The sequence below is a fragment of the Perognathus longimembris genome, chromosome 1 (genome assembly GCF_023159225.1).
Source record: "Perognathus longimembris pacificus isolate PPM17 chromosome 1, ASM2315922v1, whole genome shotgun sequence".
NCBI classification, from domain to species: domain Eukaryota; kingdom Metazoa; phylum Chordata; class Mammalia; order Rodentia; family Heteromyidae; genus Perognathus; species Perognathus longimembris.
Window position 1 is genome coordinate 161,270,822 of NC_063161.1, and position 24,827 is coordinate 161,295,648.

Below are 24,827 nucleotides of genomic sequence, written 5' to 3' on the forward strand. Positions count from 1 at the left end.
GCCTGTGCAGGGAGGCGCGGATGGCCGGCTCTGACCCGGCTTTGATCATCACGCTCCCTCCTCCCCGCCCCCCCGCCGTGACTTCGCCAGCGTCAGCGGCTGGGAAAGAAAAAAAGCCTTTTCTCCAAGCGGGACAAGGCCAGCTCCTGGCTGACAAAGGGGCATTGATGGGAAGGAGCGCTGCTTCTGTCTGGCCAGCCTGGCCTGCCGGGTCCCAGGCTCCAGGGCTGCTTCTGGCCAGCCGGTAACTGGACCCGCGCGCGGGGGAGCCCGTGCCCAGAGCTTGGGGTGCCCCAGGAGGCAGGTGGACCTGCGGCTCCCCGCGTGGGGGTGGGGAGAGGGGAGGAGCAGCTGCCCACCCTCCACGGCTTCCCACGCTGCGGCCTGAGTTAACTCCCAGCGGGGGAGGGCGGAGGGGGCGGAGGCAGCGGGAGTCGTGTTTTCTTTAAGCCAGTTGGTTTGGGACTTTTGGCTTCTAGCAACAGATGGTCGGCCGGAGTGGCCATTTTGTGCCCTCCCTACCCAAGCTGTGGTCACGGATGAAAGGCCGGGGCTCACAGAGGCCTCCAGGCCCTGGGACAGGAGGGCAGCCTTGCTGCTAGCCCAGCCCTCCCCTCCCCCCCCCCCCCGTGGGGCCCCTCCCCCACCTCGCAGGGAGGTGTGAGTTCAGCAGCCCGCCCACCGCCAGAGAGGGCCATTTTGTGGGGGTGCTGGCCCTCCCCGCCCCCACTATTTCAGGTGGGCCTGGAGTGGGTGCTTGGCCCAGGCAGGGGGCTGGGGCCGTACGGCACCCCTCCGTGGCCCTGCGTTGGGGGCCTGCGGTGCTGGCCACGGTGGGCCGTTCTGCCTCAGAGGCCCGGCCACTGGGAAGAGCCGGGCCTGGCTGCTCCCAGAGCCCTCCCAGGAGTGGGAGGGCTGGAGGGAGGGTTTCGATTTATGGCCTAGAAGCCAAGCCAGGCCTGCAGGTGGCTGAGCAGGCTGGGCAGGGGGGAGGCGGGGGGCGGGGGACACCGTTGGGGTGTGGCGGGCAGGGAGCCCGTCAGTGCCGGGAGCAGGAGACCAGGGCTGCGGGTAGCAGGCCCCTTCCCGCCGCCCTGGTCCCTGGGGGCTTCGCCCGGCTCACCGGTGTGAACTGGGGGCGTCTGCGTTCGGCCTGGGCTGCCCTGGGTGTGTGTCCTCTAGACCTCCGAGGGGGCTGGGAACGCCAGCCCGCCTCCCGGCAGAGCCCCTCGGAGGTTCCCTGGCGGAAGGGACCCCAAGGGGAGAGAAAGCGGGCAGCGGTCCATCCATCCGCGTCTGCCCAGCTTCCCGCCTTTGCTGTGCTATTGATGTTTGAGTCGCAGGAACCATGAACTCCTTTATTGCCGGAGTGATGCATATTCATTATGGAGACGCTGGAAGGGAAGGCCGAGGGCCTCCCGGAGGACTTCACAAAGCTCCCTCCCCTCCCCCAGGGCCTCCTCCCGCCCCGCGGCCCCGAGTGGACCCGCACACCTGCTTGTGTTTGAATGTTTCGGTCTGTAGCCCGTCTCTCAATTCACGGTGGTGGTTACGTCTTTTTAGGGAGGTGAAGTTCACTTAGTGACGTGAACCACTCTAAAGGACCAGGCCAGTGGCGTGGTGCACCCCTACCACTGTTTCCTTCCGGAATCTTTTGTCATTTCCAAGGAACCCGGACCCGCCTGGCAGCCCCCTGCCTGGGCTCTGGACCCCCAGCCGGGGTGGGGGACCAGGAGGGCGGGCGCTAACCCCCCCGTGTCTGCCGACAGCTGCACGGGGGCCTTTGTGGGCCGGCGGTGCCAGGACCCCAACCCGTGCCTCAGTGCCCCGTGCAAGAACGCCGGGACCTGCCACCTGGTGGACCGCGGGGGCTCGGTGAACTACGCCTGCAGCTGCCCCCTGGGCTTCTCCGGGCCCCTCTGCCTGACGCCCCTGGACAACGCCTGCCTGACCAACCCGTGCCGCAACGGGGGCACCTGCGACCTGCTGCAGCTCACGGAGTACAAGTGCCGCTGCCCCCCTGGCTGGTCAGGTGAGCACGGGGTGGGGGGGGGTGGGGGGGAGGCCTCGCCCCCAGGAGCCGCGCCGGCCGCCAGCTCGGAGGGGTCGTCGGGAGCACCGCGCGGGCACTCCCGGGGCCCCCTGCCCTGCCCAGCCCCGGGCCTGTCTGCCCGCCCGCCCGCCCGCCCGGCCGGTGCCCGGGGCTCCCGGTGTGGGCCGAGAGCACAAGGGCCCCCCCGCCCCCCGCCTGGATTCTGGCTGTCCTGGGATGCCCCGTCTGTAGAAGGGCGGCCATCTTGCGGCAGGTCCCCGAGAACCGGGGAGGCTGTGCCGCCGCCGGTCCGTTCCGGGCCGCTGCTTTCGGGGCGCTGCCGGCCGCCCGGCTCTGGCCCGGGGGGAGCGCGGTCCGGCCTGACCCTCCCTCCTCACCCCCTCAGGGAAGTCCTGCCAGCAGGCTGACCCGTGTGCCTCCAACCCCTGCGCCAACGGCGGCCAGTGCCTGCCCTTCGAGGCCTCCTACATCTGCCGCTGCCCGCCGGGCTTCCACGGCGCCACCTGCAGGCAGGACGTGAACGAGTGCAGCCAGACGCCGGGGCTGTGCCGCCACGGGGGCACGTGCCACAACGAGGTGGGCGGCTACCGCTGCGCCTGCCGGGCCGCCCACACCGGGCCCCACTGCGAGCTGCCCTACGTGCCCTGCAGCCCCTCGCCCTGCCTCAACGGCGGCACCTGCCGCCCCACCGGGGACGCCACCCACGAGTGCGCCTGCTTGCCAGGTGGGCCTCCCGCCCCGCGCCCCGCCCCGCCCCGCCGGTCCCGAGGGGCTCGGGAGGGGGCACCCGGTGTGGAGGGCTCCGTGGGGGGCGGGGCGACTCGGTGGTGGCCCCCGCTTGCCCGGGGGTCCTGCGTGCTGTGACCCGGACAGCCGGGCGCACGACTCTCTGAGGGGCGCTCCCCCCCCCCAGAGCTGCCCCCCCCCCCGAAGCCCGCGGCACCCCTGCCCCGGCCCTGAGCCTCCTGGGTCGGGCGTGAGTCTACAGCGGCTCACACGCCGCCCCCTCCGCCTTCTGAGCCCCAAGTGCCACGCGGGAGTCACGCCGCGTGGACGGAGCGTCTGGGGTGCGCAGCCCCGGGGGACTTCCCCTTCGCTCCCGGGATGGGGGGCCCGGGATGCCGGGGGGGGGCTCCCCAGCAGCGGCTCTGCTGTCTCATGGAGGGCAGAACTGTAGGCCCAGCCCCCCGCGCCCCGAGTGACGGTTCTCCTTGGAGCGAACCCTGCCCAGGCGGAAGCCAAGGCCGCGGTTTGAGAGCCTGTCCGTCAGCTGCGCACGGACCGGTTCCGAGGAAGCGGGGGGGTTCAGGACGCGGAAGAGGCTCGGGTGACTCCACAGCTGCCCTGTCCCCTGGCCACCCTGGCTGGGCCCTACCAAAGGGGAAGCTCCCCCCGCTTCAGGCTGTGCGTGCAGACGCGGGCCTGCACGCTTCCTGAAAAGTCACCGGTGACCGCCCTGGGGTCACGGCCCAGGAGTCGGGGGGTCTCAGGGTCACGGTCTGGGGTCACGGCCAGGAGTCGGGGGGTCTCAGGGTCATGCGTCTGGGCTGGGCCCCCCCTCCACTCCTCCTAACGAGGGGATACCCGCCTCCTGGAGAGGGGCCCCGGACACTGCAAGGTCGGGACCAGTGAGGGCCCACTGCCTAGGGGTCTGGACTCTCCCGGGGGGCCTGTGCCAGGCCCTCAGCAGCTAAGCCCCCCCTCAGACGGTCAGAGACCCTCCTCACCTCCAGGGACTTGCCTGAGGCGTGGCGGGGCACCCTGAGCCCCGGGAGGCCCCACCGGGATTGGGAGTTGTCACTCTGGCCGTGCCCCACCCCACCCAGCCCCACCCGGCCCGGCCCTTCCTGGGAGGCATTGCGCAGCGGAGGCTCCGGACCGCGTGCCTGTGGGGCTCCCCCCTCCGCTCCGCCCCCCACCCCCCGCAGTCTTCAGCACTCCCGCGGGCAGCCCCCAAGTAGTGTGGTGGGGCCCGGGAGCTCTGGCCCTAGGCTCCCATTTGGGGTGCTCGCTCCAAGCCGGTGCCACCGGGCGTGATTGAGCTCTCCCAGCCTCTAGCTTTTGCTCCAGTGGGGCGGGTGGGGGGAGGAGTCCCAGGGGAGGAGCCACAGGGGTGGGTGCCGGCGGGTTCAAAGGCACCCCCAGAGGGGCGTTAATCAGTAACTGGCTGCAGGTTTGGCTGTTGCCACGCTCGCCTTTCTGAGTTGATCATTGAACCGGGAGTTGAGTGGGATTAACGGCTAACTGGCCTGGCGGGGGCGGGCTGCAGGGCCATGCCTCCAGCAGCGGTCCCTGCGGAGGGCTGGCACCCCGTTCTGCCCCTGTCCCCCAAGGGGAAAGGGTCGTGCCGCCTCGCCTGAGCGAGCCTCCCCGGGTCCCCCCGCCCCAGGTCCCGGCACCGCGGTGGCCGTGGCCAGCCGCCCCGGGGCAGGGCGCCACTGTCCTGGGCACCGGCGGGAGAGGTTCCGGGGTGTTCTTTGGTGTCTGTGTTAAACCCAGCGCCTCCTTCTGCGCGTGCTGTCTTTTCACTCCGGGTTGGCACTCCTCCACTTGAACCACACCTCCGCTTTAGTCTCTCACTGGTTATTGACGGGTAGAGTCTCAGGCTGGCTTTGAACCTAGATCCTCAGGTCTCGGCCTCCTGAGTAGACAGGATTACGAGCACGAACCACCAGTGTGCCCGGCTAGGAGGGGTTTTGTGGCAGAACCTTCTAGAACCCTGCCCTCCGTCCACTCGGCCCCGTGCGCGAGGTCTGTCTGCGGAAGAGCGTGTCCCCCGAGGACACAGGGCGAGGACCGGTCGTGGGAGCTGAGCGGACCCAGGGGCGCAGGCCAGGCCACCGGCGGGCGGCGCCTCCGCCCGGAGCGGTGTCGCCGCCCGGCCCGGAACCGGAGAGACCGGATGCCCAGGGCACAGGGCAGGTCGCCCCGGCGGGCCCGAAGCTGGGGTGGAGGCTGACCCGCCCCCCGTGCCCCCCCCCCCCCCCCCCGCAGGCTTCGCCGGCCAGAACTGTGAGGAAAACGTCGACGACTGTCCCGGAAACAACTGCAAGAACGGGGGCGCCTGCGTGGACGGCGTGAACACCTACAATTGCCGCTGCCCCCCGGAGTGGACAGGTGGGTGGGGGGCAGGGCCGGTGGAGGCCCCGGGCGCCCCCTCCCCCCGGCCAGCGCAAGCGCCCCCTCCCCCCGCCCTCCTCGACACCCCGGAGCCAGGCATCGGCGCTGGCCGGGGGCGGGGGCGTGAACGCAGGGGGCTTCCCGGAGGGCCCCCGCGGGGCGGCTCGGGGTGACGGTCCCCTGCCCGCTCAGGCCAGTACTGCACGGAGGACGTGGACGAGTGCCAGCTCATGCCCAACGCCTGCCAGAACGGGGGGACCTGCCACAACACCCACGGCGGCTACAACTGCGTGTGCGTCAACGGCTGGACGGGCGAGGACTGCAGCGAGAACATCGACGACTGCGCCAGCGCCGCCTGCTTCCACGGGGCCACCTGCCACGACCGCGTGGCCTCCTTCTACTGCGAGTGCCCCCACGGGCGCACCGGTGAGCCGAGGCGCGGGGCCCCCCGGGACCGCGGCGGGGCCGCCCCCGTCTCCCAGAATGCCCCGGGTGCCCGGGGGGGGGGACGCTCGGGGGGGCGGTGCCCGCTGACCTCTCCCGCCCCGCCCAGGTCTGCTGTGCCACCTCAACGACGCGTGCATCAGCAACCCCTGCAACAAGGGCTCCAACTGTGACACCAACCCCGTCAACGGCAAGGCCATCTGCACCTGCCCCCCGGGGTACACGGGGCCGGCCTGCAGCCAGGACGTGGACGAGTGCGCGCTGGGTAGGTCCCGGCGCGGGGCGCGGGGCGCGGGGGGCGGCCGGCCGCGGGCACGGATGGGAGGGGCGTCTGGCCCCCCAGGGAGCAGCAGTCTGACGGAGGCCGGGGTGTCCCTCACCCGTGTCCCCCCCCCCACCAGGTGCCAACCCCTGTGAGCACGCGGGCAAGTGCCTGAACACGCTGGGGTCCTTCGAGTGCCAGTGTCTGCAGGGCTACACGGGCCCCCGCTGCGAGATCGACGTCAACGAGTGCATCTCCAACCCCTGTCAGAACGACGCCACCTGCCTGGACCAGATCGGGGAGTTCCAGTGTATCTGCATGCCCGGTGCGTCCTCGGGGGGGGGGGGGGGACCCCGGGGAAACCGAGGCTGGGCCCGCGGGGCGCAGGGAAGGGGCGGAGCCCGGGGGAGGGGTGGCCGCCTGGGTGGAGCGTTTCCGTCCCAGGCCCCCGGCTGAGGGCCGGGGGGGGGGGGGCCCCGCGGGGGGGCCGTTCCGGCTGACCGCGCCCGCGCGCAGGTTACGAGGGCGTGCACTGCGAGGTGAACACGGACGAGTGTGCCAGTGGCCCCTGCCTGCACGACGGCCGCTGTCTGGACAAGATCAACGAGTTCCTGTGCGAATGCCCCACCGGTGAGGAGGCCGCTGCCCGGGGCCCCGCGCCGTCCGCAGCCCTGCCGGGGCCAGAGGAGCCATCCTGCTCTGGGGGGGCGGGGGCCACACAGGGGAGGGAGCCTGCCAGAGTCAGGACCCAGCAGCAAGTGTTCCTAGGCCTCCCCCCGCCCCCGCCCCAGGAGGCCAGGCCGGGCCACACATGGCAGGTGCACCCCGCTGGGTGTGGGGACCCCTCCCCTCCCCACTTCTCCCCACCTCCACCTCACGGCCAGGGAGGGGAGAGGAGCCGAGAGGGAGCGCCTGGAGAAGGGTCAGCCCTACGGTGGGGGGGGGGGGGGGTGGCCGGGCCTCAGCCTCCCAGACACTGGAGAGCAGGGGAACCCCATTCACAACCCAGTGTGGCTGTATCCATGGCAACCAGCCCGGTTTGGGGAGAAAGGGCCCTCTGTTGGGTGAGGAGAGGCAGCCAGCGGCCATGCCAGGGGAGCGAGCGAGCGAGCGAGCGCTTTGATCCGAGGGGTGGGCCGGAGTGGGCGGGAGAGTCCCCGGGGTCTGCCGAGCCCCCTCGGGGCAGTCCACGGGCCAAGGCGCGCCCGCGGGGCGGCGGGGCGGCCCCGTGACCGTCCCCGTGACCGTCCCCTTCCCGCCGCAGGCTTCAGCGGCCACCTGTGTCAGTACGACGTGGACGAGTGTGCCAGCACGCCGTGCAGGCATGGTGCCAAGTGCCTGGACGGGCCCAACACGTACACCTGCGTGTGCGCGGAAGGTGCGGGGGGGAGGCGGCGGGGGGGGGGGCGGGGGAGGGGGGAGAGGTGAGATCGCCCCCGCCCTGGGGCATGCCCAGGTCCGCCCCGACCAGGCCCCGTCTCAGTCACGGCCCGGGGCGGCAGAGCCGAGCGGCCGGGCGGGGAGCGGCGGTCCTAAGCCCCCCCCCCCCATCCCGTGAGCCAGGCTACACCGGGACGCACTGCGAGGTGGACATTGACGAGTGCGACCCCGACCCCTGTCACTACGGCTCCTGCAAGGACGGCGTGTCCACCTTCACCTGCCTCTGCCAGCCCGGCTACACCGGCCACCACTGTGAGACCAACATCAACGAGTGCCACAGCCAGCCCTGCCGCCACGGCGGCACCTGCCAGGACCGCGACAACGCCTACCTCTGCTTCTGCCTCAAGGGGACCACAGGTGCGGGGCCGGGCCGGCGGGGGCGGGGGCGGGGGCCGGGCCGGGGAGCTGACCGCCCCCCGCCGCCCCATCGCGTCTCCCCAGGACCCAACTGCGAGATCAACCTGGACGACTGCGCGAGCAGCCCCTGTGAAGCCGGCACGTGCCTGGACAAGATCGACGGCTACGAGTGCGTCTGCGAGCCCGGCTACACAGGTGCGGCGGGCCGTCGGCCCCAGGGCCTCTGCGCCAGCCCGGGCGGGGGGGGGGGAGCGTGCGGGCTCACCGTGGCCCCTGCCCCCCCCCCCCGCGGGCTGTGAGGGCCGGGCGGGCACTCGAAGGCCGGGCATCTGCACCCCCTCCGCTCCCCGACACCTGCCTTTGCGCAAGGCCCCTGGGGCGGGGCCTGGGGGAAGCCGACAGGAAACTGAGGCCCAGGCGGGGGGACAGGCCCCGGGCCCCGAAGTCAGCGTCCCCTCCCGCCCGCAGGGAGCATGTGCAACATCAACATTGACGAGTGTGCGGGCGGCCCCTGCCACAACGGGGGCACCTGCGAGGACGGCATCGCCGGCTTCACCTGCCGCTGCCCCGAGGGCTACCACGACCCCACCTGCCTGTCCGAGGTCAACGAGTGCAACAGCGACCCCTGCATCCACGGGGCCTGCCGGGACAGCCTCAACGGGTGAGGGGCGGGGGCGGGGCGGGGCACGCCGCGGGGGCGGGGCACGCCGCGGGCGTGGGGCGGGGCGGCCGCGGGGGCGGGGCACGCCGCGGGGGCGGGGCGGGGCGGCCGCGGGGGCGGGGCTCGCCGCGGGGGCGGGGCGGGGCGGCCGCGGGGGCGGGGCACGCCGCGGGCGTGGGGGCGGGGCGGCCGCGGGGGCGGGGCCCACAGCCTCCCATGGGCCCTGGTATCATGGGTGCCTGTTGTGCCGTCTCGCCCCGGGCACCGTCCTCGGTGCCCCCATCTCGGGCCAGGCGGGCACCCCCGCCCCCACCTGGAAGGGCTCAGGCGTGCCCGAGCGCACGCTGCCACGCCGCCCAGCCCCGCGGAGGAGCCGCGCGCGGCTGCGCGGCGCACGCCCGGGCCGTGCCACCAGCAGCGTGGTCGCTTCCAGGTACAAGTGCGACTGTGACCCCGGCTGGAGCGGGACCAACTGCGACGTCAACAACAACGAGTGCGCGTCCAACCCTTGTGTCAACGGGGGCACCTGCAAGGACATGACCGGCGGCTACGTGTGCACCTGCCGGGCCGGCTTCAGCGGTGAGCGGGGCCGTCTCCGCGGGGCGTGGCCTCCGCGGGGCCCTCGTGGCCCGCGGCCTCCTCCTCCTCCTCTGGGTGCCGGGCGGGTGCCCCGCGCGGAGGGCTCACGGCCGCCCCTCCCTCCAGGCCCTAACTGCCAGACCAACGTGAACGAGTGCGCCTCCAACCCCTGCCTCAACCAGGGCACCTGCATCGACGACGTGGCCGGCTACAGGTGCAACTGCCCGCTGCCCTACACAGGTGCGGCCCGGTGGGCGGGGACGGCGGGGGTAGCCGTGCGGGGGGAGGGGGGCCCTGCACGTGGCGGAGGGGCGGGGGGAGTCGCCCCATGAGCGGGAGCCTGGAGGAAGTTGTTATCTGTCCCAGTCGGTGGTTTATCTGCTGCCTGGCCAGCGGGGGTGTGGGGCCCCTGTGGGGGGGCGGTGGGGGGAGGGGGAAGGGGACACAGGGCCACCCCCCTCCCCCCCCCCCCCGTGGCTCTGCATCTCCTCGGCATTGTGTGGGTCTTTGGGGGCTGGGCTGACTTCCTCCACTGCTAAGGATTCCTTTGACGGCAGCCTCTTTGTGTGAGGGGACAAGGCGCCTTCTGTTCGGATTTGCAGAGGCGAGAGGCATTTCCCCAGTGTCCAGCCCTGCTGGAGGGGGTGCCCGAGAGATGGGGCGCCCTGTGGGGGAGATAGGCAGAGCGTTAAACCCGAGCCCCTAGGGCCTAGCAGGCCCCCTCGGGGCTGCCCACCCGGCGACGGCCCAGGGCCGGGACGGTGTTTGCTTTCGCCAGAGGCAGGGACCTGGATTTGGTCTCCCACGCCGGCCAGGGAGGGAGCCGTCGGCGGCTGGGCTTGCCCCGGGTCCCGTCCCGTCGGACGCAGTGCTATCGGGCCCAGCGGGAGGAGCCAGCCCGCGCTGACCCGCTTCCTGTCCGCCCGCTTCCTGCTTCCCTTCGCACAATTGTCGGAAACTCTGGCGAAGTTCCTGCCCGCCCAGGTCACCGGGGCAACCGATAGACAGGGAGGCCCTGGAAAGTCACAGTAGCACACTGGGGACACCGTAGGGGACGAGGACCGTAGCCCTTCCTCCCCCTCAGAGACTGGCCTGGCCGTAAACAGGAAAGCCGGCCCGGGCCGAGGACCCCAGGCTGTGCGCCCCTGGGTCCCCGCAAGCGGGTGGGTGCTCCCGGGAGCACGGCAGGCCCGGCCCCTCCGTCACAGCCTGACCGGGAGCCTCCTGCGCCAGGCCTGTCCTGGTCCCTGGGAGCCTTGGCTGGAAGGGCACACGGGGGGCCCCTGCCTCCCTTTGCCTCCCTACAGGACCGGCGGAGCTTGCCGATGACGGGCTCTAGCCCGTGGGGCCCAGCGCGGCCCTGGGTTCCACTGAGCGTCTCTCTCCCCCAGGGGCCACGTGTGAGGTGGTGTTGGCGCCGTGCACCCCCAGCCCCTGCAAAAACAGTGGGGCGTGCAAGGAGTCGGAGGACTACGAGAGCTTCTCCTGCATCTGTCCCCCGGGGTGGCAGGGTAAGGCTGGCCCGGTGGTCCAGCATGGCAGGGTGAGGCTGGCCCGATCCCAGCTGGGCTGGAGCGGGGAGGCTGAGCGGTCTCGGGGCTGGGCCAGCTCCTGGACAGGAGGGAGTGGGCTCGGGCTCCAGTGTTGGGCGTTGGATGTGTGAGCACCCAGGAGCCGCCTGTCTGGAGGCTCTAGAGCCAGGAGCTGGCCTTGGAGGACTCTTCCTGACCTCCTGCTTTCTGTGTGTGTGTGTGTGCGTGCACCTTCCAGTACTGGGGCTTGAACTCGGGGTGTGAGTGCTGTTGGATTTTTCGCTCAAGGCTGGCATTCTGCCACTTGCGCCACAGTTCCGCTTCCCGCTTTTCGGTGATTAACTGGAGGTCGAAGTCCCACAGGCTTTGTTGCCTGGGCTGGCTTTGCCCTGCCATCCTTGGCTCTCGGCCTCCTGAGTAGCTGGGATTGTAGGCGTGAGCCGCCCGCGTGCCCGGCTCCTTCCCGACTTCCTTCCTGTAGTCTTCTGGGTTCGAGGCAGAGCTGGGGGGGGGGGGGGGGGAGAGGCCGATTCTCCAGGGCCCAGGCCTGGGGGCGGAGGCCATGGTGACGGCCGGTTCCTCCTCCCCGCAGGGCAGACCTGCGAAGTGGACATCAACGAGTGTGTGAAGAGCCCCTGCCGGAACGGCGCGTCCTGCCTCAACGCCCAGGGGGGCTACCGCTGCCTGTGCCAGGCCGGCTACACGGGCCGCAACTGCGAGAGCGACATCGACGACTGCCGGCCCCAGTAAGCGCCCCCGCGGGCCTGGGCCGGGCCGGGCTGGTGCCGGGCGTCTGCGCTGGGTCCGCCCGCCCGTGGCGGGGCCGGGCCGGGGGGAGGGCCGGGGGGAGGGCGGCCTCACGGGGCTCTGCAGCCAGCCCCTAAGTGCTGGGCAGGGAGCGGTGCCCACCTGTCCCGGGCCACAGAGGGCCGAGGGAGGCGGGGCCTGCCGCTCCCCAGGGCCCCGCCCCGGCTCAGGCTCTCGCCCCGCCCCCCGCAGACCCGTGTCACAACGGGGGCTCCTGCACGGACGGCGTCAACGCGGCCTCCTGCGACTGCCTGCCGGGGTTCCAGGGCGCCTTCTGCGAGGAGGACATCAACGAGTGCGCCAGCGACCCCTGCCGCAACGGCGCCAACTGCACGGACTGCGTGGACAGCTACACCTGCACCTGCCCCGCGGGCTTCAACGGCATCCACTGCGAGAACAACACGCCCGACTGCACGGAGAGGTGCGGGGCGGCGGCCGCGGGGGGGACCCTCCCGCTCCCGGGCTGCTGCGGGCGGGGGACGACGACGACGGGCCCCCAGCCCCGAGCTGTGGGACGCTGTGTGTTGTTGGGTAGGGTGGCGCTCCTCCCACCGGAGCCGTGTCATTGCCTTCCCTGACTTACGACGGGAAACCTCACCGAGCTCTTGTGGAAGCCTCCGTGAGCCTCTTATCAAACAATAGATGGGAGCTCTGTAACCCATCTTGTTTCCCCTTTTGCCATGGCTGCCAGGAAGCCGAGTGTTAAATGTCAATCTCATCTGGGGTTTGTGACGCAGCGATTTCCTGTATTATTCTGGCTCTTCCTTTAACCAGTGTATACATATGTGTATGGTAGAGCCCCATTCAACATGTTATACAAAGGCAAAGGAGGGCTGGGAAGGTGGCCTAGTGGTAGAGTGCTTGCCTAGCATGCATGAAGCCCCGGGTTCGATTCCTCAGCACCACATACACTGAAAAAGCCAGAAGTGGCGCTGTGGCTACCAGTGGCAGAGTGCTAGCCTTGAGCAAAGAGGCCAGGGACAGTGCTCAGGCCCTGAGTTCAAAGCCAGGACTGGCAAAAAAAAACAAACCACAGGCCAAGGAAGGGGGTGTGCGGTGGCAGGAGTGGAGGGGCGGTGCGGGACTGGAGGTGTCTCCTTGGGTGGGGCCCCTCCCCCTGCGCCCACTGACTCCGCCCCGCCACCTGCCCGCCTCCAGCTCCTGCTTCAACGGCGGCACCTGCGTGGACGGCATCAACTCCTTCACCTGCCTGTGTCCTCCGGGCTTCACGGGCAGCTACTGCCAGTACGACGTGAACGAGTGCGACTCTCGGCCCTGCCTGCACGGGGGCACCTGCCAGGACAGCTACGGCACCTACAAGTGCGCCTGCCCCCAGGGCTACACCGGCCTCAACTGCCAGGTGAGCCCCGCCGCCCGGGGCTGCGTGGCGGGGTGGCCTTCCCGGCTCCAGGGTGGGCGGGCGGGCCAGGTTCTCCGGAGGTGGGCAGGGCGCGCGTGGCCGTGTGCGGGCCGTGGACATCTCGCTTTCGTGGCTTGGAAAGGATCTGCAGAAGGACGTTCTTTCCGGAAATGGCGAGGGCTGGGGGGCTGGAGCCGCCGGTGGGGTTGGGGTCCCCATTCCTCCCTAGAATGGGGCGTGTAGTCTGGCGAGGGCGGGGGAGGCGGGGCCGAGCGCGGGGAGGCGGGGCCGAGCGCGGGGGCGGGGCCGAGCGCGGGGGCGGGGCCGAGCGCGGGGGGCGGGGCCGAGCACGGGGGGCGGGGCCGAGCGCTGACCCCAGCCGCCCGCCCGCCCGCCCTCAGAACCTGGTGCGCTGGTGCGACTCGTCCCCCTGCAAGAACGGCGGGCAGTGCTGGCAGACCAGCACCCTGTACCGCTGCCAGTGCCACAGCGGCTGGACCGGCTTCTACTGCGACGTGCCCAGCGTGTCGTGCGAGGTGGCCGCGCGGGGAGCGGGGTGAGCGCCGTGCCCGGGGCGGGGCTGGGGGGGGCCCAGGCCGGGCACCGCAGGCCGGGCGCTCACCGCCCTCCCACCCCGCCCGCCCACAGGCATCGACGTCGCCCGCCTGTGCCAGCACGGGGGGCTGTGCGTGGACGCCAACAACACGCACCACTGCCGCTGCCAGGCCGGCTACACGGGCAGCTACTGCGAGGACGAGGTGGACGAGTGCTCGCCCAGCCCCTGCCAGAACGGGGCCACCTGCACCGACTACCTGGGCGGCTACTCCTGCAAGGTGCGCGCCGGGTGGGGCGGGCGATCTCGGGAGGCGCCCGGGAGGGGGAGGCAGCGCCGAGCCGGCGGGGTGCGGCCTCCCTCGCCTGCGCGGGGCTCGGGCTCGGCTCTCGCCCCGCTCCCCTAGGACGGTGACTCAGCTTTGTTCTGGGTCTGCCGGCTGGGGTCTCCCCACGGGGCCACCGGGCGGGAGGGGCTGGAGCCTGGCGGGGGTCCGGGAGGCCTCAGGCGACCCCGGCGGCGTGCCCCGGGGTGGGAGGAGGGCGCTGCCCCCGCCCCCGCCCCCGCCGAGCTGGGCCCCGTCCGTTCTCTGCCCCTGCTCAGTGCGTGGCCGGCTACCACGGGGCCAACTGCTCCGAGGAGATCAACGAGTGCCTGTCGCAGCCCTGCCAGAACGGGGGCACCTGCATCGACCTCACCAACACCTACAAGTGCTCTTGCCCGCGGGGCACCCAGGGTACGCCGCCCCCCACAGTGGGGCAGGGACTGCGCCGGGAGGGGCGCGCTGGGAACCCCGCTTTGGCTCGTTGGGACGGGGGGTGGGGGGGGCCTCTTCTTCACTTCCTGAGCATCCCCGCGGCCCTGGGCCGGGGCGGGGTGAGGGCGTGGGCGGGGCACGGCGTGGGCGGGGCACGGCGTGGGCGGGGCACGGCGTGGGCGGGGCGAGGGCGTGGCCGGCGCCAGCCGCTGACGGCCTCCGACCCCCACAGGCGTGCACTGTGAGATCAACGTGGACGACTGTAACCCCCCGGCTCGACCCCGCTTCGCGGGGCCCCAAGTGCTTCAACAACGGCACCTGCGTGGACCAGGTGGGCGGCTACACCTGCTCGTGCCCGCCGGGTTTCGTGGGCGAGCGGTGCGAGGGCGACGTCAACGAGTGCCTGTCCAACCCCTGCGACGCCCGTGGCACCCAGAACTGTGTGCAGCGCATCAACGACTTCCACTGCGAGTGCCGGGCCGGACACACCGGTGGGTGCGAGGCCGGGGAGGCCGGGCCGGGGCGCCGTGCGGACTGGGGGGGAGGGGACGGTGGGGGGGACGGCGCCTCAGTTTCCGCTTTCTCCCAGGGCGCAGATGTGAGTCCGTCATCAATGGCTGCAAGGGCAAGCCGTGCAAGAACGGGGGCACCTGTGCCGTGGCCGCCAACATGGCGCGTGGCTTCATCTGCCGGTGTCCTGCGGTAGGTGTCCCGTGGCGGGCGTGCCGGGCGTGGTGGGCGGAATCCCCAGGAGGCCCCTGGGCCCTGTGGAGGTCTGAGGGCACTGCCGTGGGCGGGCATGCTTCTCACCCTGCACCCCACGGCAGCTCGGCCCACGGGGAAGCTGGGGCCTCGGGTTCCCTCCTCCTCCCCCTCCTCCCTCCCCCGGTGCGTTTTGGAGTGTGTCTCTCCACGCCGCACAAGCACCAGACCACCTCTGACTCCCACTGTAACATCATCTTATCTGTTAATCTTTTTTCTTTTGCCAGTCCTGGCCTTGGACTCAGGGCCTGAGCACTGTCCCTGGCTTCTTCCCGCTCAAGGCTAGCACTCTGCCACTTGAGCCACAGCGCCACTTCTGGATTTTTCTGTATATATGCTGCTGGGGAATCGAACCCAGGGCTTCATGTATACGAGGCGAGCACTCTACCACTAGGCCATATTCCCAGCCCTAGTATCTGTACCTATCTTTCTCACTTAAAAGTATTTTTTTTAATTGCTATGATAAAGGTGGTGTATAGGGGTGTTACCTTTACCTAAGTCAGAAAGAGTACCTTTCTCTTTGGACAGTGTCACCCCTCCCTTCCCTTGCTGTCTCCCAGTTTTTCCCTCCCGTTCCCACCCGCAAGCCGTACAATCCATTTTTGACACAGTCTGTCTTGCCAGCCGTAGGTCTTGACCTCGGGCCTGGGTATTGTCACCGAGCTTTGTTGCTGTTGCTGTTGCTCTACGCTTTTCAGCCACAGCCCCGCTCCCAGTCTTTAGATGGCTCGTTGGAGATGAGAGTCTCCTGGCGTTCCCGCGCAGCTGGCTTCCAGCAGCGATCTCAGCCTCCTGAGCAGCTGGGACTACAGGCGTGAGCCGCCAGTGCCCAGCTCGTTTTCAAGATGCTAACTCATTTTAGAGCGGCTTTAGGCTGACCGGCCGACGGCAGGCGTCGAGAGGGGTCCTTCGCCCCACCTCTGCTGCCCTCTCCCAGGACCTTTTCTCTTTCCCTTCTGCCCCGTGTTGGGGGATTTTCCGGTGGCTGCCGTCTTGGGGCGGGGGGCCTGGAGGTCATGGCGAGAGCCGGCACTGACGCGGTGTCCAGGCGTCTGCGCTGGGTGTGGAGACACGAGTGTGCATCTGCCACCATCTGCCACCCGCCCGCCCTCCCCCTGTCCCCAAAGCCCCTGGCCACCCCCTGACCCCCCCCCCCCCGTGTGGAGACTGTGTCCCGAGGCCTGGTGGGGAGGGGGGACAGGCCACGGACCCCCGTCCCCCCCCCCGCCTGCCCCGCCGTGCCCGTGCTGACCCCCCGCCGCCCCCTCCTCCCCCCGCAGGGCTTCGAGGGCGTCACCTGCGAGAACGACGCCCGCACCTGCGGGAGCCTGCGCTGCCTCCACGGCGGCACGTGCGTCTCGGGGCCCCGCGGGCCCACCTGCCTGTGCCGGGGCCCCTTCACGGGCCCCGAGTGCCAGTTCCCGGCCGGCAGCCCCTGCGTGGGCGACAACCCCTGCTACAACCAGGGCACCTGCGAGCCCGCCGCCGAGAGCCCCTTCTTCCGCTGCCTGTGCCCCGCCAAGTTCAACGGGCTGCTGTGCCACATCCTGGACTACAGCTTCGCGGGGGGCGCGGGGCGCGACATCCCCCCGCCGCCGGTGGAGGAGGCGTGCGCCCTGCCCCAGTGCCGGGAGGACGCGGGCAACAAGGCGTGCAACCCGCAGTGCAACAACCACGCGTGCGGCTGGGACGGCGGCGACTGCTCCCTCAACTTCAACGACCCCTGGAAGAACTGCACGCAGTCCCTGCAGTGCTGGAAGTACTTCGGCAACGGCCGCTGCGACGCGCAGTGCAACACCGCCGGCTGCCTCTTCGACGGCTTCGACTGCCAGCGCACCGAGGGCCAGTGCAAGTGAGGCGGGGAGGAGCGCGCGGGGGGCGGGGCCGGCGGGGGGCGGGGCCGGCGCAGGAGGGCCAGTGCAAGTGAGGCGGGGCGGGGCGGGGGCGGGGCCAGCGCACCGAGGGGCCAGTGCAAGTGAGGCCGGGAGGAGCGCGCGGGGGGCGGGGCCGGCGGGGGGCGGGGCCGGCGCAGGAGGGCCAGTGCAAGTGAGGCAGGGCGGGGGCGGGGGCGGGGCCAGCGCACCGAGGGCCAGTGCAAGTGAGGCCGGGAGGAGCGCGCGGGGGGCGGGGCCGGCGGGGGACGGGGCCGGCGCAGGAGGGCCAGTGCAAGTGAGGCGGGGCCTGGGCGGGGGCGGGGGCGGGGCCAGCGCACCGAGGGCCAGTGCAAGTGAGGCGGGGCCTGGGCGGGGGCGGGGCCAGCGCACCGAGGGCCAGTGCAAGTGAGGCCGGGAGGAGCGGGGGGCGGGGCCGGGGCCAGTGCAAGTGAGGCGGGGCCCGGGCGGGGGAGGGGCCAGCGCACCGAGGGCGGGGCACACGGGGGCGGGGCGGCCGCTAGAGCACACACCACCACCACCCCCCCCCCCCCCCCCGCAGCCCCCTGTACGACCAGTACTGCAAGGACCACTTCAGAGACGGGCACTGCGACCAGGGCTGCAACAGCGCCGAGTGCGAGTGGGACGGGCTGGACTGCGCGGAGCACGTGCCCGAGCGGCTGGCGGCCGGCACGCTGGTGCTGGTGGTGCTGGTGCCGCCCGAGCGGCTGCGCAACAACTCCCTGTCCTTCCTGCGGGAGCTCAGCCACGTGCTGCACACCAACGTGGTCTTCAAGCGGGACGCGCAGGGCCAGCACATGATCTTCCCCTACTACGGCCACGAGGAGGAGCTGCGGAAGCACCCCATCAAGCGGGCCGCGGCGGCCTGGGCCCCGCCCGGCCACCCCCCGGCCCTGCTGCTCTCCCCCGGAGCCGCCGCCGCCACCGCCGGCAGGCGCCAGCGCCGGGAGCTCGACCCCATGGACATCCGAGGGTGAGTGGGCTCTGCGTCCTCGGGCCCGCCCGATCGCCCAGGAGGGACGGACGTTCCCCGAGGGCCCGGGACGCCGCGGCTGGCGCGGTCAGAAAGGGCGGCATTGCCAGGCGGCCCGCGCACCCTCCCTGGTCTCCTGGGGAAGCCAGAGGGCAGAGGGGCGGGGGCTGTGAGGGCAGGCGGGTGGAGTCTGGCCACGCTGGGCGCAGGGTGGGCTTGGCCGGGTGGGCTGAGGGGGGCTGGGGGCGGGTGCCGTGGGGGAGCGCCCGGTCCCAGCCCCGGCCTTCCGCGCCAGGTCCATCGTCTACCTGGAGATCGACAACCGGCAGTGCGTGCAGTCCTCCTCCCAGTGCTTCCAGAGCGCCACGGACGTGGCCGCCTTCCTGGGGGCGCTGGCCTCTCTCGGCAGCCTCAACCTCCCCTACAAGATCGAGGCCGTGCAGAGTGAGTGACCCCCGCCCCGCTCCACCCCGGGGGGGGGGCGGACGGCTTCCCGTGTGGAGGGAGGGCTTCGGCCCACCGGAGTCCCCGTCCTCCCTCCGGGACTCCCGCCCACTGTGCCTGCTGCCGCCATGGTGGTAGGCCTCGCCCTCCACAGTTCAGGAAGTGCTTCTAGAATTTTCCAGCTGGCACGGCCTCCTTGCCGGCGGTGGGGCTCCCCGGGGGACGTGCGCACACCCCCCCCCCCCGCCCCGATGGCAGGAGACTCTCCTCTCTGCTCGGCCCTTCCCCCTGATTTTTCTTTGTTGGCTATTATTTCAAAATCATGGCAGCTTTTTTTTTTTTTTTTGAAAAGCGAGCGAGCGAGCGGAATTGATCGGTGTCATGTGAAGTGTTGAAGTTTGTATCTTGAAAATCCCCTTAAATCCTTTGTCTTAGCCGCTCGATGCTAGAGCAGCGATTCGAAGTTGCCTAATCCTTCCCCCCAAAAGGGGAGACGCGAAAGCCGTCTCCAGACGGGGCCGGCTGGTGCAGGAGAGAATTTAGCGATAGTTTGCAATTCTGATTAATCGCGTAGAAAATGACCTTATTTTGGGGGGCGGGATGGAGGAGAGGGGGCGAGGAGGCGCCGGCAGCACGGCCAGCCCACCAGCCCCGGCCGCCGCGCATCGCCGCGCCTGACACCGTGCGCCCCCGCCGCCAGGCGAGACCGTGGAGCCCCCGCCGCCCTCCCAGCTGCACCTCATGTACGTGGCCGCCGCCGCCTTCGTGCTGCTGTGCTTCGTGGGCTGCGGGGTGCTGCTGTCCCGCAAGCGGCGGCGGCAGCATGGCCAGCTCTGGTTCCCCGAGGGGTTCAAGGTGTCCGAGGCCAGCAAGAAGAAGCGGCGCGAGCCCCTGGGCGAGGACTCCGTGGGCCTCAAGTAAGCCACCGTCGCCGGCTCCGCGTGGGGGGGGGTGGGGGAACGGGACCCGCACCGGGAGACCCCCCCCCCGGCCCTCCCCACCCCGAGGCGCCCCTGAGCCTGAGCCGCGGCGGCCGGCGTTTCCCGGGAATCCTCGCGTGCTCATTCTCGCCTCTGACCCCCCCTCCCCCCCCAGGCCCCTGAAACATGCCTCGGACGGCGCCCTGATGGACGACAACCAGAACGAGTGGGGGGACGAGGACCTGGAGACCAAGAAGTTCCGGGTGAGTCCCACAGGCTCTGGGGCTTCCCGGGGAGGCAGTCTGGGCCGGGGGCTCCCCGTGCCGGGCTCCCTGCTCGGCCCCCGCACGCTCCGTTTGAGGGGCTGGGGGTCTCCCGGTGCGGGGCTCTCTGGGCTCCCTGCTTGGCCCCCGCACGCTCCGTTTGAGGGGCCGGGAGTCTCCCGGTGCGGGGCTTTCTGGGCTCCCTGCTCGGCCCCCGCACGCTCCGTTTGAGGGGCCGGGGGTCTCCCGGTGCGGGGCTCCCTGCTCGTCTCCCCCCATACTCCGTTTGAGGGGCCGGGGGTCTCCCGGTGCGGGGCTCTCTGGGCTCCCTGCTCAGCCCCCGCACGCTCAGTTTGAAGGGCCAGTGGTTCTCCCCGACCTGGATGACCAGACCGACCCCCGGCAGTGGACGCAGCAGCACCTGGACGCCGCTGACCTGCGCGTGTCCGCCATGGCCCCCACGCCCCCCCAGGGCGAGGTGGACGCCGACTGTATGGACGTCAACGTCCGAGGGCCAGGTGAGGCCACCGCCAGGCCGCAAGGGAGGAGAGCGGGGAGCCCCCTGGGCCACTCGCCTGGAGGCGGGCTCCACACGCGGGCCCTCCGCCCCGTGAGCCCCCCCTTCCCCTGACACCTGCCTCGTGAGCCGTCTCGGCGCACTGGTTTCCTAAGCGCGCGCCTCCCGTCCCTCCCTGGCGTGGGTTTTCGATGCCGTGTCTCGGGAAGGTCGGGGGGGCGGGAGGCTGTAGGAGTCTCATCCCCCCGGGCGCGTCGGCGGCTCGAGTTGGGTGCCGTCCTCGGGAGGCTCGGGGTCGTGGCCGCAGCCCCGGGGGCAGGGCCGGGTCCAGAGCCACCGAGCAGGTGCTGCACCCAGCCGCCCCTTGCCATCGGGCTCCCAGGCTGACGCAGCGCCCCTCCTCTGCCCCTTCCGCAGACGGCTTCACCCCGCTCATGATCGCCTCCTGCAGCGGAGGGGGCTTGGAGACGGGCAACAGCGAGGAGGAGGAGGACGCGCCCGCCGTCATCTCGGACTTCATCTACCAGGGCGCCAGCCTGCACAACCAGACAGACCGCACCGGCGAGACCGCCCTGCACCTGGCCGCCCGCTACTCGCGCTCCGACGCCGCCAAGCGCCTGCTGGAGGCCAGCGCCGACGCCAACATCCAGGACAACATGGGGCGCACGCCCCTGCACGCCGCCGTCTCCGCGGACGCGCAGGGCGTCTTCCAGGTAGGCCGCTCTGCCCACGCTCCCAGGGCCGCGGGTGCCCCGTCTCCAGGGGACCACGGCGGGGGCCGGGGGGGCATCCAGCCCCTCCCCGCTGGCCTCCCGGGAAGCGAGAGAGGTGGCCCAGCAGGACTCTGAGAGACCCACGGGCTGAGACGGAGCCTCCCCACCCCCACCCGGCACGGGCTCGGTCACAAGGTCGTGGGCGCTCTCTGAGGTCACAGAACCAGTGCCGGTGGTGCAGCCTCCCCCTCCCGTCTAGCTAGGGCTGCGGGCGTAGGCCATGGCCCTGAAAAGAGGGCTCCGGGGGCTCTGCTTGCACCTGCACAGCTGGGCTCTGGCCTCGCTGGGGAGCCGGGGACCAGCCAGGGTGGATTTGGGGCTTCGGGGTTGGGTCTCTTGGGAATGCCGCGAGCGGTGGCTCTTCCTGCACACTTCTGGCCAGTGACGGTGGCCGCCGGTCCCCCGCCCGCCGGAGCAGGCGCAGGTGGGGCCCCAAGCGGGCGTTCCTTACCTAGAGCCACGCGTCATCACTCTGGGGAAACGAGAAGTTGAAATTAGCCGAACGGGAAAGTCCACGTGAGCCCGGGGCAGGTCCTGCCCGTGCTGGGCGTGGGCCTCGGAGAATGGACGCCCGGCTTTGTGCTTTGTGCGGAGACAAAGATTCCCGGAAGCTGTGCGGGAGCCCGGCAGGGGGTGGGGCGTCGGTCCCCGCGTTGCTCCCCTGCCAGCAAAGGCACCGCCCCTTCCCGCTCTCGGTGTGGTGGAGCAAACGCTGGCCACACTGCTCACGCTAGCGGGAACGTGACACCCGCTGCGGCGACGGCCACGGCCACCAGGACTGCTAGAGGGTCCCACGGGCCCGGGGAGCTGGGTGCGCCCTGCCCACGGGTGGCAGGGTCCCGGTGTCCACCCCGCCGAGGCCGCTCAGATCCCGGGGTAGGCAGGGAGAAGCGGGACGTGTAGCTGGGCCCCGGCCGCGCCGGAGGCATCGGGGCCCACGCGTGTGACGCCCCGCCTTCCCCGCGTCCCAGATCCTGATCAGGAACCGAGCCACGGACCTGGACGCGCGCATGCACGACGGCACGACGCCGCTCATCCTGGCCGCGCGGCTGGCGGTGGAGGGGATGCTGGAGGACCTCATCAACTCCCACGCCGACGTCAACGCCGTGGACGACCTGGGTAGGGGCGCCGCCCGCGGGGGGGGGGGGGGCACGGCCGCTGCTGCCGTCCAGTCTGCCCTGACTCACTTCCTGTCGGCCTTCCCCCCCCCCCCCCCCGCAGGCAAGTCAGCCCTGCACTGGGCAGCTGCCGTGAACAACGTGGACGCCGCGGTGGTGCTCCTGAAGAACGGGGCCAACAAGGACATGCAGAACAACAAGGTGAGAGGCGGCGGGGGCGGCGGTGCTCGCCTGGGGCCACGAGCAGGGCGCCCTGGGCACCCGGCCCTCCCGGCCCCTCCCAGGCGCGGGCGGGGCTGGGAACTGGGGTCACCCTGGCCCAGGCAGCGGAGTCACCGCAGCATCTTCTGCCGCTGGCGCCTGATCTCGCCTTCTGCCGGGTGTCTTCCTGGGGAAGAGGGTAGCCCCGGGCGTGCAGGTTGCACCCCAAGCCCGGGTGGGGTGGCTCTGTGCCTCTCCTGAGGCCTCCCGGTGAAAGGGTGAGGGGCTTTCCTGGTCGCTGCGCCCCCTGGCCCGACCCTGTTCCTGGCCTGGCCTGGCCCAGCCTCCTGGCCTGGCCCCACCCCTTTCCTGCCCATCCTCTGCCCCCCCCCCTTTGGACCCTGGAGCCTCCTCTTCCTCAGCACTGAGGCAGCTCTTTGCTGAGCCTGGCTCCTTGGGGATCCCCTCCCGTGGTAGAGCTGAGAGCCTGCAGGCTCCCACGCCAGGAGGCGTGGGTCGCCCAGCTCCCTCATCCCGCGCTGCAGGCCGGCCATCGGGGGCACTGGGGGGGTCAGGCCCCCCCAGTCCACTGTGGGGCAGGGGCCTGATGGAGTCCTCCCCACGGGGGAGGCAGAGCTCGGGCCGGGGGATGGGCGGCTGGGCCCCGGCGGCCACTGGCCACGCCTCTGTGTTTCTGTCTGCGCGGCCCGGGAGGAGGGCTCGGGCTCGCTAGGTTTCCGGTGGTCTCCCGAGGGCCCCACAGAATCCCTGCGTGGCGCATCAGGTATGATGTGGCCAAGGCGTTTTGTGTTTGCTTTTTGGTGCCGGTACTGGAGCTTGAACTCAGGGCCGAGGCGCTGCCCCTTAGCTTTTTCTCCCAAGGCTGGCGCTCTACCACCTGAGCCCCAGGTCCACTTACGGCTCTTGGGGTGACGAGTGGGAGGTAAGAGTCGCACCGACTTTCTTGCCAGGGCCGGCTGCAGGTCGGGGTCGTGGGTAGTGAGGAACACGGTGTGAACCACTGGCACCGGGCTGCGGGCTGGGTCGCACGGGATGCTGGGGGAGAGCGCGGAGCCGCCCCTCACCCGCCCCCCGCCTCTGTCCCCCAGGAGGAGACCCCCCTGTTCCTGGCTGCCCGGGAGGGCAGTTACGAGACGGCCAAGGTGCTGCTGGACCACTTTGCCAACCGGGACATCACCGACCACATGGACAGGCTGCCCCGCGACATCGCCCAGGAGCGCATGCACCACGACATCGTGCGGCTGCTGGGTGAGTACAACCTGGTGCGCAGCCCCCCGCTGCACGGCTCCGCCCTGGCCGGCGCGCCCACGCTGTCGCCCACGCTCTGCTCGCCCAACGGCTACCTGGGCAACCTCAAGCCCGCTGCGCAGGGCAAGAAGGCCCGCAAGCCGAGCGCCAAAGGCCTGGCCTGCGGCGGCAAGGACGCCAAGGACCTCAAGGCCCGGAGGAAGAAGTCCCAGGACGGCAAGGGCTGCCTGCTGGACAGCTCGGGCCTGCTGTCGCCCGTGGACTCGCTCGAGTCCCCCCACGGCTACTTGTCCGACGTCGCCTCGCCGCCGCTGCTCCCGTCCCCCTTCCAGCAGTCGCCGTCCGTGCCCCTCGGCCACCTGCCGGGCATGCCCGACGCCCACCTGGGCGTGGGCCACCTGAACGTGGCCGCCAAGCCGGAGATGGCGGCCCTGGGCGGGGGCGGCCGGCTGGGCTTCGAGCCGGGCCCCCCGCGCCTCTCCCACCTCCCCGTGGTCTCTTCCGGCGGCGCGGCCCTGGGCGCCGGCGGCGGGGCGGCGGTGAACTTCGCGGTGGGCGCCGGCGGCGGCCTGAGCGGCCAGTGCGAGTGGCTGAGCCGGCTGCAGAACGGCCTGGTGCCCACCCAGTACAACCCCCTGCGGGGGGGCGCCCCGGCCCCCGCCCTCCCGCACGGCATGCTGGGCCCCCTGCACGGCGGCCTCTCGGCCGGCGCGCTCTCCCAGATCATGGGCTACCAGGGCCTGCCCGGCACGCGGCTGGCCGGCCAGCCCCACCTGGTGCAGACGCAGCCCCCCGCGGGGCCGCAGCCCAGCCTGCCCCCGCCCGGCCTCCCGCAGCCCCAGACCCTGCAGCCGCCGCCGCCGCAGCCCCACCTGGGCGTGAGCCCCGCCGCTGCCGCCGCCGCCGCCGGGGGGCCCCTGGGCCGCGGCTTCCTGAGCGGGGAGCCCAGCCAGGTGGACGTGCAGCCGCTGGGCCCCAGCAGCCTGCCGGCCCACACCGTCCTGCCCCAGGAGCCCCAGGCCCTGTCCACCCCGCTGCCCGCCCCGCTGGCGCCCCCGCCCATGGCGACCGCCCAGTTCCTGACCCCGCCCTCCCAGCACAGCTACTCCTCCTCCCCCGCGGACAACACCCCCAGCCACCAGCTGCAGGTGCCCGAGCACCCCTTCCTCACGCCCTCCCCCGAGTCCCCGGACCAGTGGTCCAGCTCCTCCCCGCATTCCAACATCTCCGACTGGTCCGAGGGCATCTCCAGCCCGCCCACCAGCATGCCGTCTCAGATCGCCCACATTCCAGAGGCGTTCAAGTGACGCGCGCCCGCGGGACCCCGCTTCCGTCCCCCGCCCCGCGGGCGGCCGCTCCCCGCCTCCAGGATGCCCCGGCGACCAAAGGAGCCTTTTTTAAAAAAAAAAAGAAAAAAAAAGAAAAGAAAAGAAAAAAGAAAAAGAAGAGAAAAAAGGAACTGCTTTTATACAAAACAGGAGAACAAGGATTTTGATTTTTTTTTAGTATTTATTTATGTACTTTTCATTTTACACAGAAACACTGCCTTTTTATTTATATGTACTGTTTTCTATGGCACCAGGTGAAAGCTTTTATCTGTCCCAAGAAAATAAACTAGTTCTCAGAGTCACGGTTTTCCTAGGTAGGGTGAAGAAGATCCTTCTGTGTGCGTACAGCACGGACAAAGATTCATGGTTTGTAAATGTCATTTATTTATTGATGCCTTCTTCTCAAAAATCCCCAAACCAAACGGTTGGCGGAGGAGCAAAG

The 24,827-nt window shown here is 71.0% G+C and overlaps 1 protein-coding gene across 1 annotated transcript in view; it reads left to right on the forward strand.

Annotated features, from left to right (window-relative positions):
* Notch1 (notch receptor 1) overlaps positions 1-24,476 on the forward strand; it is a 37,756-nt gene extending 13,280 nt beyond the window's left edge. The window contains exons 3-34 of the mRNA XM_048345888.1: positions 1,770-2,032; positions 2,439-2,777; positions 5,048-5,170; positions 5,366-5,599; positions 5,727-5,882; positions 6,019-6,204; positions 6,396-6,509; positions 7,144-7,257; positions 7,443-7,676; positions 7,761-7,871; positions 8,145-8,337; positions 8,771-8,916; positions 9,043-9,156; positions 10,308-10,427; positions 11,041-11,194; positions 11,448-11,676; positions 12,414-12,615; positions 13,017-13,171; positions 13,264-13,448; positions 13,772-13,904; positions 14,158-14,416; positions 14,515-14,627; positions 15,968-16,539; positions 17,121-17,552; positions 17,848-17,996; positions 18,697-18,913; positions 19,092-19,179; positions 19,532-19,697; positions 20,114-20,409; positions 21,441-21,588; positions 21,691-21,788; positions 22,898-24,476. Coding sequence (XP_048201845.1) covers positions 1,770-2,032; positions 2,439-2,777; positions 5,048-5,170; positions 5,366-5,599; positions 5,727-5,882; positions 6,019-6,204; positions 6,396-6,509; positions 7,144-7,257; positions 7,443-7,676; positions 7,761-7,871; positions 8,145-8,337; positions 8,771-8,916; positions 9,043-9,156; positions 10,308-10,427; positions 11,041-11,194; positions 11,448-11,676; positions 12,414-12,615; positions 13,017-13,171; positions 13,264-13,448; positions 13,772-13,904; positions 14,158-14,416; positions 14,515-14,627; positions 15,968-16,539; positions 17,121-17,552; positions 17,848-17,996; positions 18,697-18,913; positions 19,092-19,179; positions 19,532-19,697; positions 20,114-20,409; positions 21,441-21,588; positions 21,691-21,788; positions 22,898-24,364 — 7,510 coding nt within the window. The 3' untranslated portion in view covers positions 24,365-24,476. The remainder of the gene's footprint in view (positions 1-1,769; positions 2,033-2,438; positions 2,778-5,047; positions 5,171-5,365; positions 5,600-5,726; positions 5,883-6,018; positions 6,205-6,395; positions 6,510-7,143; positions 7,258-7,442; positions 7,677-7,760; positions 7,872-8,144; positions 8,338-8,770; positions 8,917-9,042; positions 9,157-10,307; positions 10,428-11,040; positions 11,195-11,447; positions 11,677-12,413; positions 12,616-13,016; positions 13,172-13,263; positions 13,449-13,771; positions 13,905-14,157; positions 14,417-14,514; positions 14,628-15,967; positions 16,540-17,120; positions 17,553-17,847; positions 17,997-18,696; positions 18,914-19,091; positions 19,180-19,531; positions 19,698-20,113; positions 20,410-21,440; positions 21,589-21,690; positions 21,789-22,897) is intronic.
* Positions 24,477-24,827: the final 351 nt, after the last annotated feature.